The sequence below is a fragment of the Propithecus coquereli genome, unplaced genomic scaffold (genome assembly GCF_000956105.1).
Source record: "Propithecus coquereli isolate 6110/MARCELLA unplaced genomic scaffold, Pcoq_1.0 Scaffold196, whole genome shotgun sequence".
NCBI lineage: Eukaryota > Metazoa > Chordata > Mammalia > Primates > Indriidae > Propithecus > Propithecus coquereli.
Genome location: NW_012144522.1, coordinates 1,165,211 through 1,177,545, shown reverse-complemented (window position 1 = coordinate 1,177,545; position 12,335 = coordinate 1,165,211). Strand labels below are relative to the sequence as shown.

The 12,335-nt window shown below is 40.0% G+C and overlaps 1 protein-coding gene across 2 annotated transcripts in view; it reads left to right on the top strand.

The window, feature by feature from the left end:
• Positions 1-12,306, top strand: part of ZNF331 (zinc finger protein 331) — a 51,830-nt gene extending 39,524 nt beyond the window's left edge. For both annotated transcript variants that reach the window (XM_012643305.1, XM_012643306.1), the window contains 4 exons: positions 6,159-6,266; positions 6,632-6,714; positions 7,995-8,121; positions 10,923-12,306. In XM_012643305.1, coding sequence (XP_012498759.1) covers positions 6,706-6,714; positions 7,995-8,121; positions 10,923-12,181 — 1,395 coding nt within the window. In that variant the 5' untranslated portion in view covers positions 6,159-6,266; positions 6,632-6,705 and the 3' untranslated portion in view covers positions 12,182-12,306. The remainder of the gene's footprint in view (positions 1-6,158; positions 6,267-6,631; positions 6,715-7,994; positions 8,122-10,922) is intronic.
• The last annotated feature ends 29 nt before the right edge of the window (positions 12,307-12,335 follow it).

The window sequence follows — 12,335 nt, the reverse complement described above, 5'->3', positions numbered from 1 at the left end:
GGGGGGAAGGTGTCACGGTGGGGGGTGTGGAGTTCAGGGGGTGATGTGTGGCCTGTTTCCTACCAGGCCATGGACTGGTAGCAGGCCGCAGCCCAGGGATTGGGGACCATAGTCCTAAAGGATACAAATAAACAGCTAAATGAAGAGATATATAGGGCGAGGTCTGGAAGGGGCCTGAGCACAGGGGCTTCTGTTTCTGTGGAGTTGTGGTGCACGGCCTTCCTGGCACATGGGTGAGTTCTTGTTCACTTTCCTGTCAGCCTCCATGTGTTCAGCTATGCAGAAGTTCCCCAAACCCTGTCTTCTGGGGCCTGTTAAGGCCTTCATTAGACAGGCCTGCCTGAAGCATGGACAACTGTGTTGAAATGTGATTGGACAAAAAGGATGTAATCTAATATTAATACTAATAGAAGGAGCAGGGAAACCCCCATCCTGGCCTGTCTGTTCAGATGACTTTTGGTTTCTCTGTGCACTATTCCTTCCTTCAGGGTGCAGGGCAGGGCTCTCTCTGAAATGAGGGTCTTACGATCCACAATCAGATTAAAATCAGGTAAAAGGAGAGGAGAAGGTCAGAAGAGATTCTTTTTCCTGAAGCCTGCTTGCGAGGCCTAAAGTGCCCCAACATTATAGCAAAAGACTGTAACAAGAACTGTAGGAGTTATGAACCAAGAACCATGGTTGAAAACTCATAAATATGTAAAAAATATATATTTGCAAACCCATAAAATATATTTTAAAATGCATAAATATATATATGTCATATATGTCATATATGTGTTATACTATCACAGGGTTGGATTATATTACTGAGACACAGTGAAAGGATGTTCCAGAGCAGGAAGGTGATACTTCAGTTTTTTCACTATTAGGCCTTGTATCAGTTTCCGTTTGATGCTGTAACAAATCACCAAAGATTTATTGGCTTGACAGAACACAAATGTATTACCTTGCAGTCTTAGAGGTCAGAAGTCTGAAGTGCATCTCACTGTGTAAAACCAAGGTGCTGGTAGGGCTCTAGAAGGTGTTCCTTCTTGGGGACTCCCAGAAACATCCTATTTCCTTGCCTTTCCCAGTTCCTAGATGCTGCCCACACACCTTGGCTCATGACCCCTCCTTCCATCATCAAAGCCAACAAAGACAAGTCCTTTTTGTATCGCATCACTCTGACCCGGCTTCTGTCCTCAAACCTTTCTCGTCTTCTCACCCTCTTCTAATTTTAAGGACACTGGTGATTACATTGGGCCCAATGGGATAATTCAGGATAATCTTCCCTATCTTAAAGTCAACTGATTAGCAATTTTGAGTCCATCTGCAACCTTAATTCCCCTTTGCCATGCAAGGTAACATATTCATGGGGGCCAGAATTACCATATGGACATATTTCAGAGGCAGTGATTTTGCCTACCACAGGCCCAGCCATTCAGAGTTGGCTGAATGACAACAATATACTTCCTCCCCCGTAACTGTGGTACTTTTGTTCATTAATTATTTAATTTTGGACTCTCTTGTTCTATTTCTTACAATGGGACTAATGTAGTCCTGCTTGGGGAAAAAAAAAAATCAGTCCCTAACGAGCTCTTCGAGAAGAATCTCTAAATTACCCATAATTGTACCATCCAGAGATAATTACTGTTAACATTTTGGTATGTATGTTTCCAGTCATCTTCTTTGCCTCTAAGCATGTGTGTTTTGTTTGTGGAGCATTGAATCTTGCTAATTAATCATGTAAAAGAGCCAAAGACACTCCAAATCTTAGTTTATTAAAGGAATCGAACCCAGCCATAGGTCCCATTATACCTGTGTGCATGTTGGCAGGGGAAGGGCACACCAGTGATCTTTGTCTTGCTTTGAAATATCTTAGATATTTCCACTTTATAGGATTAGAGATAACACAGTTGAATCTAATCCATGGCAACAAATTATCAAGAAAGAGCCTTTAGAATTAGAGATACTAGAATTTTAATATTTGTTTCACAGGACATGGCAGTAATCACTGATGAACACTACAGTGATCACTGGGTGCCTTACAAGTACGGACTTTCCAGATAAATTAGCAAGGTTATATATGCAAGTAACACACATGACCTGTATAAGTAACATTTCCTAGACACAAGAAAAAGAATAAGATCGCAATAGTTTAAAATGTTCATAAATATCTCCCGTTTCACATAGAACACTGACTCAGCCTCTTGCTAATGTTCTCAAATTGGCATCTTCACCCGTTAGATTCGTTGAGTTAGATGTCTTATGCAGAATCATGTCTCTCTTCCCCTAGTTGCTGGTGGAGAGGGAACATTATCTCCTTATGTGTCTTAGAATCTTTTTTGCTAGTTTTGCCAGTTAAAGAGAATTTCATTCTTAACATCAGGCTCTGAAAATTGTTTTTAGTTAGCAGTCATGTTTATATATGGTTTGAGAAGCATGTGTTTTAGTGTAAGAAAAATAGACTTGAGATTCTTTTATAAAAATGGATTAAGAGATGTATAATATTACTGATCATCAATAATAAGAGCTAAATTATATTAAAGTAACTGTTACATATTACTGCATGTTTTAGAAAGATTATCTTAATAAACTAAGACAGTCATACCTTGTAGTATTTTTATCCCAATTTTACCAGTGAAGAAACAGACACTGTGAAGTTAGTAACTATCAGAGCTCAGATTCACATCCTGAAAAACCACAGAGCCTGTGTTCATTTCAGCAAAACGTCTCCATTCAAGTTATATATACTTTTTGAAACCTACCTTCTTTACTTGGTATTTTCTCATAAATTCTTTCTCAATTAATATGAATCAATAGTAGTAGTAGTAAATGTATTCTGTTTCATTATGTAGCAGACCATGATTTATTTATATGTCCTCTACTGTGAGGTACTTCTATTTCTAATTTTCATTTTTATTCACTGGAAAATCTGGACAGGATCAATGGGTTGTATCACTGTCCTGGTTGTAATATTTTGCTATAGTTTTGCAAGGTATCACAATTGGTGTAAATTAGGCAAAGGGTACAAAGAATCACTCTGTTACTTCTTATAACTACCTGTTAATCTACATTTATCTCGGTTTAGAAAACAACCTTTTCCAGAAAAAAAAATTATTATGAACATTCTTAGAAATATGTGTATATACTACTATAGCTGTTTCCTGTGGAGAAATTCCAAAAAGTGGAATTTTGAGTCAAATCGTATTTAAGTGCTATGCGTATGCCAGACCTGTGATATTAGTACTTGGAATGAGAGTAAGACTAAAGTGACACAGCTGCTACCTGTTTATGACCCAGCGAGGAAGGGAAACTCTCAATAGAAGCAGCTCAAGGCAGCCTTTGATCAAGACCTGTGGAGAACGCCCTGAGAGGGGCTGGGACATTATTCTGACAACAGCCAGTGAGGTCAGGTCATGACCAATTAATTGTCAATGCACTGGCTCTTCGGTGAGATCAATGGGATTTATTTTCTAAGTTTTATACCTTTACGTATTTTTTTTCTAACAATGTTTGGTGCAAAGTGAAGACTTACTGGGCAGGATGATTTAACAAATGTCTGCAGGCCCTCATGGCTGAAAGGACAAATGCACAAGTAAAATTCACTCTCTCATTAGGACATAAAAGGAAGCAGCCTCAAGATCACTGTCAGTATCTACAGGGCGTCGCTTGGAATTTTATCAGTGCTCCAACATATGTGAGCATCAGAGAGTTGGTTTAGGTTTTGGGAAGTGAAAGGCAACAAAGAGAATTTATTCAGTAACTTCCAAAAAGTTTATGCAGGCTGGCACAGTGGCTCACGCCTGTAATCCTAGCACTCTGGGAGGCCAAGGCAGAAGGATTGCTTGAGTTCAGGAGTTCGAGACCAGCCTGAGCAAGAGCAAGACCCCCATCTCTACAAAATATAGAAAAGATTAGCTGGGCATAGTGGCACGTGCCTGTAATCTCAGCTGCTCAGGAGGATTGCTTGAGCCCAGGAGTTTGAGGTTGCTGTGAGTTAGGCTGACGCCATAGCACCCTAGTCCGGGCAACAGAGCAAGACTCTGTCTCAAAAAAAAAAAGAAAAAATGTTCATGTATTCTGAGCTTTTTCCATAAGATCAGAAGTAGAGTTTTTATGATAAAAAAGAAGAAAGAAATATTCCGTTTTTTGAAAGTCTGCCTCTGAATAAATTTAAATTAAATACGTACACAGTATGTATGTTAAGGCAATGGTAGGCTGTTAAAACGTCTAGTAAGGTATACTTAAAAGCAAGAAAATCAACATAAAAAAATGTGTCGGGGTCCACAGGATTGCCACCAGATTCCATGATTCTCCACATGGAGTCAAGGGACTCAACATCTAGTCCTATTCATGACTGATTTATTCCAGTGAAAGGATACAAAGCAAAATCAGATTTCGTTGCAGGGGACAAGTTGGGAGGAAACCAGGCTCAATCTTTCTCAGTCCTTTCCCAGTGAAATCACACAAGATGTGCTTCATTCATCCAGCAATGCATTAAGACAACACCTGTTCAGTGTTGCCTACCAGGGAAGTTCACCAAAGTCTGGTGGTCCAAGGTTTTTATCAAGGTTCATTCAGTTACAGACATATACTCTATTTAGCACAACCTGAACTTCTAGACTCCCAGAGGAAAGCAAGTATTCAGCATAAACTACATTATTTATACAAGCAGTCGAGGCACTGCGAATCCCTCTTATATTTTAAGGAATGGTGAGAACACTCTGGAATCTGATTCCCAGATGCCAAGGACCAGTATTGTGAACAGGCTTATGGATAGCAGTTTCAGACTCAGTATATTTTCTATGTAAGGGAAACACAACTTCCCAGACTGTTTCTTTCTGTTTCTCTGTTTCTGTTTTTATATGTTTTCTTTCTATTGATATCATATGGTTGGTTTGTCAGCATGTATATGTCTGTCTGTGTCCCCCTCCCTCTCTTACTCCTTCCTTCCCTCCCTCCCTCTTCCTCTTTCCATATATATCCATGTATATGTGTATATATAGATACAAACATTTGTAGTTATATATAGAATTTTACAAACGTATGCTGTTTTGGTAAGCTAACTTTTCTACTTAAAATGTGTCCAAAATATGTCTCATGTCTTTAAGTATTTCTTCCAACTTAGAGTTCGGTTACCATTTCCTTTTTTTTTTTTTTTTTTTTTGAGACAGAGTCTCACTCTGTTGCCCTGGCTAGAGTGCTGTGGCGTCAGCCTAGCTGACAGCAACCTCAAACTCCTGGGCTCAAGCAATCCTCCTGCCTCAGCCTCCCGAGTAGCTGGGACTATAGGCATGTGCCACCATGCCCGGCTAATTTTTTCTATATATTTTTAGTTGTCCAGCTAATTTCTTTCTATTTTTGGCAGAGACGGAGTCTTGCTCTTGCTCAGGCTGATCTCAAACTCCTGACCTCGAGTGATCCTCCCGCCTCAGCCTCCCAGAGTGCTAGGATTACAGGTGTGAGCCACCACCATTTACTTTCTTACTTTGATATTCTACATGTAATTATGCACTCAGCTTTTCTGAACTCAAGGGTACTGAACACAGAGCAGTTCCTTTTCCAGTCTGTCCACCTGCCATGTTTTGAGTAGCATCACCTGCTCTAGAGGCAAGAAGAGATCCAAGTTTGGATGATAAAGTCCCTCTTCACCCTGAAAGGTTATTTGGAGGGACCAGGATATGCTCAGAATGACACTAAACATTCTAAGGACCCATTCTCAGATCCAGATCACAATCCTCCGTGCACACAGTTAGCTAATCTGCAAGATTTTAGGGTACCATCTCTACACAAGACCACCCTTATTTCAACAACAGCAGCTTGTTTGAGGGGTTCCCCAAACTATCCTCAGGTTCAACAGTTCACTAGAAGGACTCACGGAACCCTCACTGAGAGATGGTATACTCATGGTTATAGTCTGTTACAGGGAAAGGGTGCAGATTAACATCCGCCAAGGAACAAAGCACGTAAGTTAAAGTCAGGAAGGGTTCCAGACATAGAGTTTTTGGTGTCTTTTCCCTGTGGAATCAGGACTCGTTACTCTGCTGTGTGATGTGTGACAATAAGCACCAACTGCTGGCAACCAGGGAAGCGTACCCAAGTTCTGATGTCCAAAGTTTTTATTGGGGCGCAACACACAAGCATGATTGATTGATTGTCTACGTGATTAATTTCAGATTCCAGATCGGCTTATAACTGTGTGACCCTAAGCCCACAGCCTGAATCACCTGGTTGGTCTTTCTGGTGTGGCCAGCCCCCAACAAAAACGAAGACATTCCTATCAGGTATGATGTGGATTAACTCGAAAAACTGAGGGCAAGGCCAGACCTCTTTTTGGACAAGTCCAAATTCTTTACTACATCCTTTCCTCCAACTCCCAGTAGGTAGCTGGCCAGAAATCGTCCTGCTGTAGTGTCTGGGTATGTCATCAAGCAAAAAAGGAAAAAAAAAAAAAAAGCCCCTCTGCTATACGCAGCTCGGCTTCCTGAAGTTTTAGGAGGGAGTTTGGTTTTATCCAGAATCCCGTTATTCTTGCCCAAATGTGTCATGTTTGTGTTGGGAAGCCAAGATGGAGGAGCAAAAAGGCATATTAAGTCATTTTGGGAAACCAAGGTGCACCTGGCTTTAATGTCTTTTTTCCCATCCCTAGCTCCGGCCTCTTGGAATTTTTGTCTTCTGTAAGGAAACTCCAAGAAGACTAATCAATTCTTGAATTCTGAAACCATGGCCCAGGTAAGTGTGTATTCTCTTTCCTTCTGGAAATGTGATTTCTGGGTTTTGCAGATATTTTTGTGAATTATCCAAAGCCTTCTACCTAATCAAGGCCCACCTAATTACCTACTTCCCACTTCTTTCTATTCCAGTGAATGATAATGCCATGTAGCCTGACGTCTATTTTTTTGGATAATGTTTACTTAATCATTGAGCACATTATTCAGTGTTACCTATGTATTCACATTTTTGTCAAGAGTAATGTTGGAGCAATGAAGGAACAAAATCCCTTAAGAGAAATATTTAAGTCAAGCCTGTGGTTTGATGAGTTAGATATGTTGATCCTATTTGACCACATGAGAAAATAAATTTTCCAGTGATAGTGTTTTCTAGCTAGATAAAAGGAAATGTTCCTATTTATTGGTCTCAGCCTTAGTGTGTGGTGAGATCTCAAGCATTATGGGGCTTCTAGAATTGGATAGGGTTGTGATTAGGGCCTATGGACAGAGACCATATTCTTGTCAGGGAAACTGGGGGAAAATTTTATTGTTGAATGAACCTGCCAGACCTCTGTGTGATTCTGAATCATTTGAGACCAGTATCCTCTGAGTCATGAACAGGGGGAAAGGCAGGAGCTGTGGATAGTAACAAACACAGGGATCTTCTAGTATGGAAGCAGTAGATGATCTTATGCCTCCACAACTGGGGATAACCTTAGATGCTTTGATCTGCCTAAGTATTTAATACACTAAGTCTGACTTGTCTGTATGATGGAATTAGAACATGCTTTTGTCATTACAAAGGAAGACTGCGTAAAGTGTAATTTGCCACATTGATGAACTTGAGGCTTGAAAATAGTCAAACATGCAAAACCTGTTTTCTAAAATAAAATATATTAAACAAAAATCTCAGGATTTTCTTTTCCCTTAAAAAAAAAAAAAAGAATGCTTTAGGCATCCATACTTGAGAATTTACAAGGCAGGCATATAGATGTAGCAGACCCTATGCTTATAAACAAAAGGAAATGATTGTTTTATCCACTTCCTGACGAGTTCGAATAGTTAAGATTCCCACAGAGTGCAGGTCGTTTTCTGTGCGGCAGTAGGGCTCTCCAGTAACATGCAGGTGTTCTGCGTCAGTCACGGTTAAGACGTTGCCCCCTTACTGCCCCCTCCCCATGTCACAGGCATTCAGTCCACTCCCTGTATTCTTCCCTACCCAGATGGTAGCCTTGTGTCTTCTTTCCTTCATCTTGAAACTGTTTCCTTTCATCAGGAGTATGTGGATTTTTATGTTTTCAGGGCACGGTGACATTCTCTGATGTAGCCATAGACTTCTCTCAGGAGGAATGGGCCTGCCTGACCTCTGCTCAGCGGGACCTGTACTGGGATGTGATGTTGGAGAACTACAGTAACTTGGTCTCACTGGGTAAGTTGTGTGCCTCAAATAACTCAGACTCTGCCTCATGGAACGTCAGCTCTCCACTGTGAATTCTGGCCCATCTTTCAAGAAACTCATTGAATTCCTTCTTCCTGTTCCCAGTACGGAAATGCGCCTTACACCCCTTCATCTCCCATCCATTAGTTATCTTCCCACCTTTGTCTGGCCCTCCCTGTCATCATCTCTCTTCCTTAATGACCAAGGAATGAATCGGAATTCTGGGATATTTATTTCACAACCATCTTCAAAGAAACTGAGCTTCATCCTATGATATTATGTTTATATCCAAGTTGCTATTGATGATCTGTGGTATTTTGGGGACCCACCGTTAGGGAAAACATCAGGACACATCACTCTGATTCGTTCCAGTAAACCAGCTTGTGTGTTCGAAGTAGAATGGATTGGACAAACAGATTTTGTATAAAACCAAAGTGAGCGTATTTCATTTCTTACACATCATACCTGAAGAGAAGTTGACAGTTACAATCTATGAACTTTGAGTTAAACATTGAATGTTCAATCTGAGGAGCAGGATTCTAAAAAAATAAAATAAAAAATTTTAAAAAATAACATTGAATGACAATATTTCGTGTCTCAGGAAATTTTTTATTTTTCTCCTAGCAAAGCAACAATAATATTTGTAGCTAATATTATGCTTACTCTGTGCCATGCTCTGTTCTAAGCACTGTGTGTGTGTGTGTGTGTGTGTGTGTATAAATACATTTAATTCTCACAAGTTTATGAGATAGGCACAATCATTGTCTATTTTGGAGGTGGGTATACTGAGGCACAAAGTGATTTAGTTACAGGAGGCAGAAGCAAGAATTGAATCCAAGAACTCTGGCCCCCAGAATCCATCTGCAAACTACCATTTTATACTTGCCTCTGGGGATAATGCCTACAGAAATTTAAAATAAGACCTTTTCTTTACCTATCTGGTTTCTTGTTTGTTCTTTAATCCTTTCTCTTTATGAAGTCTTTATCACTAGCATTTTGATTTTTAGGCTTTTACAAATTTGACTGATGCTCAATTAAAAAAGTTCCACATCATGTGGCATTTCTTTTTTTTTTATGAAAGCAGAGCCTTTCATTTCTAAGCCAGGCATGTCTGTCTTATGGAAGCAAAGGAGAGAAAGCCTTGATGATCGTGAGGGAAAAAGACAAGAAGAGTGAGAACCAATGAGAGTGAGAACCAGTCTGGCAACAGCAAGCCATTCTTACAAAGAACAACCCAGCTGGGCAGGGAGCAGGAACACCCCTTAACTGTTTGGAAAGCACCCTACAAAGGTTGTGGCCCAAAGCCTTTAGGAAAGAAAAAGAAAAGATCTCACCATAAACTTGATCTTCACCCCATTTCCCTCTCACCTTGTTTTTCTTCTCATATTTCACCCCTGTTACATGTGTTGCTGATGCTGCTGGTCTGTGGACCATGCATTAAGTAGTTAATGAAATAGATAACATGATCCTCTGCCCTTTGTAGTTCCTGAAAGTTGGTTGTTATCCTAGCTTTAAGTGCTTTTTTCTTTTATCTAGGTCTTGGCAATACTGCTTCCTGGGTGCTGTTACGTTCTTTCATCATGAAGCACCTAATAACTAGTTGTGGCTTTCTTGTGCTGTCAGCAGTCATTGACATGCCTACATTCATCATTTTATTGGGGTTCAAAATGGTGCCAGTTTGTCATTGCTTCATTTATTAGCTGTCATGATTTATTTTTCTTTCTTTCTTTTTTTTTTTTTCATTTGGAGAGAAGAGGTCACCATGAGGCCCCACCACTCTCCTTCCTCCAGCTGTTGTGATATAAAGAGGAGCTTTGCTCTGTGTGCTAATTGCTTATGCAGTGGCTGTTCATATTGGATAAAAAGGATAAAAACTTTGTTCTTTTTCTTTAATGATGGTTTTTATAATAAAGGACTGGTTTCCTAGCATGCTCCAAAGTTAGCCATTTAACACTTTTTGGCATCATTACGAGCTCATAGATTTAAACGTTCTTCAGACCTTTGAGATTAGCATCCTTATTGATGCTCAAGTTTTTCTAAAGTTTTCCTCATAGCTCTTCTAAACTTTTTCACATTTTTTGTTAAATTAAGTCTTGCCCATTATCTGTTTTGTTGCTTTTATCCAGATACTTTTTTTTTTTTTTTGGTTGGGGAGGAGACAGGGTCTTGCTCTGTTGTCCAGGACAGAGTGCAGTGGTGTCGTCACAGCTCACGGCAACCTCATGTTCCTGAGCTCAAGCTATCCTCCTGCCTCAGCCTCCTGAGTAGCTGGGACTACAGGTGTGAGCCACCAGGGCCAGCTAATTTTTTCTATCTTTTGTAGAGATGGGTTCTTGCTCTTGCTCAGGCTCAGAATTACTTTTAATTATATTACTAACATGTACATATTTCACTTTCAGAATATTCTTATTTTTTTACAGTAGTTACATGTTTTATTTTCTTGAGTTTTCCAGGAATGTCATCACATCACCTATAGATTATATTTGTTTTCATCTTTATTTTTGAGATTTATTCCTCTAATATCTTTTGGTTAATTGTGTCAGCTGGTAGGAAATAATAGACTAATAGTCGGGACCCTTTTCGTGTTTGACTTTAGAATGAATGCCTCCAGTGTGTCCTCATTAAGTATGTGGTGCCAGAAGTAAAATCTGCATTTTAACAAGAGCCCTGGGTGATTCACGTTTATTCTACTGGAGACTTTTTATTTCTATTTGACAAGTTTTTGGTTTGTGGCTAGGTTTGTTTGTTTTTGTTTCCCCTTAAAGGAAACAAAATATGTCATTTTTTTCCAGATTTGGAGTCATCATCATATGACCCTAAAGGTTTAGCTACAGGAAAGCATATTCGTGAAAGAAATTTTCCCAAAAGGAAAGAAAGCCTTGATGGAAAAAGGAAATCCCATAGCCTTAACCGGATGAGTGAAGGCACACCTGAAGGACCGCCACGCCCTCGAGTGAGATATATCAACCAAATGGTGGTCACCTATGAAAAGAGGCCTAATAGAGAAGGCACACTTACTCGATCACATCAGAGAATTCAGATTAAGGACAGTACCTTTGAATGTAAGGAATGTGGGAAGGCCTTTAGTCGTGGCTATCAGCTTAGTCAACATCAGAAAATTCATACTGGCGAGAAACCTTATCAATGCAAAGAATGTAAGAAAGCCTTTCGTTGGGGTAATCAGCTTACTCAACATCAGAAAATCCATACTGGCGAGAAGCCTTATGAATGTAAAGACTGTGGGAAGGCCTTTCGATGGGGCTCAAGCCTCGTTATTCATAAGAGAATTCATACTGGTGAAAAACCCTATGAGTGCAAAGACTGTGGAAAAGCCTTTAGACGTGGCGATGAACTCACTCAGCATCAGAGATTCCATACCGGTGAGAAAGACTACGAGTGTAAAGACTGCGGGAAAACCTTTAGTCGTGTGTATAAACTTATTCAACATAAGAGAATTCATAGTGGGGAGAAACCTTATGAATGTAAAGACTGTGGGAAGGCCTTTATTTGTGGTTCAAGCCTCATTCAACATAAGCGAATTCACACAGGTGAGAAACCCTACGAATGTCAAGAGTGTGGGAAGGCCTTTACTCGAGTCAATTATCTTACTCAGCATCAGAAAATTCATACTGGTGAGAAACCTCATGAATGTAAGGAGTGTGGGAAGGCCTTTCGTTGGGGTTCAAGCCTGGTTAAGCATGAGAGAATTCATACGGGTGAGAAGCCGTATAAATGTACCGAATGTGGCAAGGCCTTTAACTGTGGCTATCACCTTACTCAACACGAGAGAATTCACACTGGTGAAACCCCTTATAAATGTAAGGAATGTGGGAAGGCCTTTATTTATGGGTCAAGCCTTGTGAAACATGAGAGAATTCATACAGGGGAGAAACCCTATGGATGTAAAGAATGTGGGAAGTCCTTTAGCCATGGCCATCAGTTGACACAGCATCAGAAAACTCATGCCAAATCCTACGAGTGTAAGGAATGTGGAAAGGTATGTAATCATGTGACCCAATTTAGAGAACATCAGAAGACTCATAAAAATTGAAAAACCTTTTGAATACGGTAGTCCCCTCTTACGGGGGTTTCATTTTCCACAGTTTGAGTTACCTGTGGTCAACCGCAGTTTGAAAATATTAAATGGAAAATTACAGAAATAAACAATTCGTAAGTTTTAAATGGTTGAAAAACCTTTTGAATAC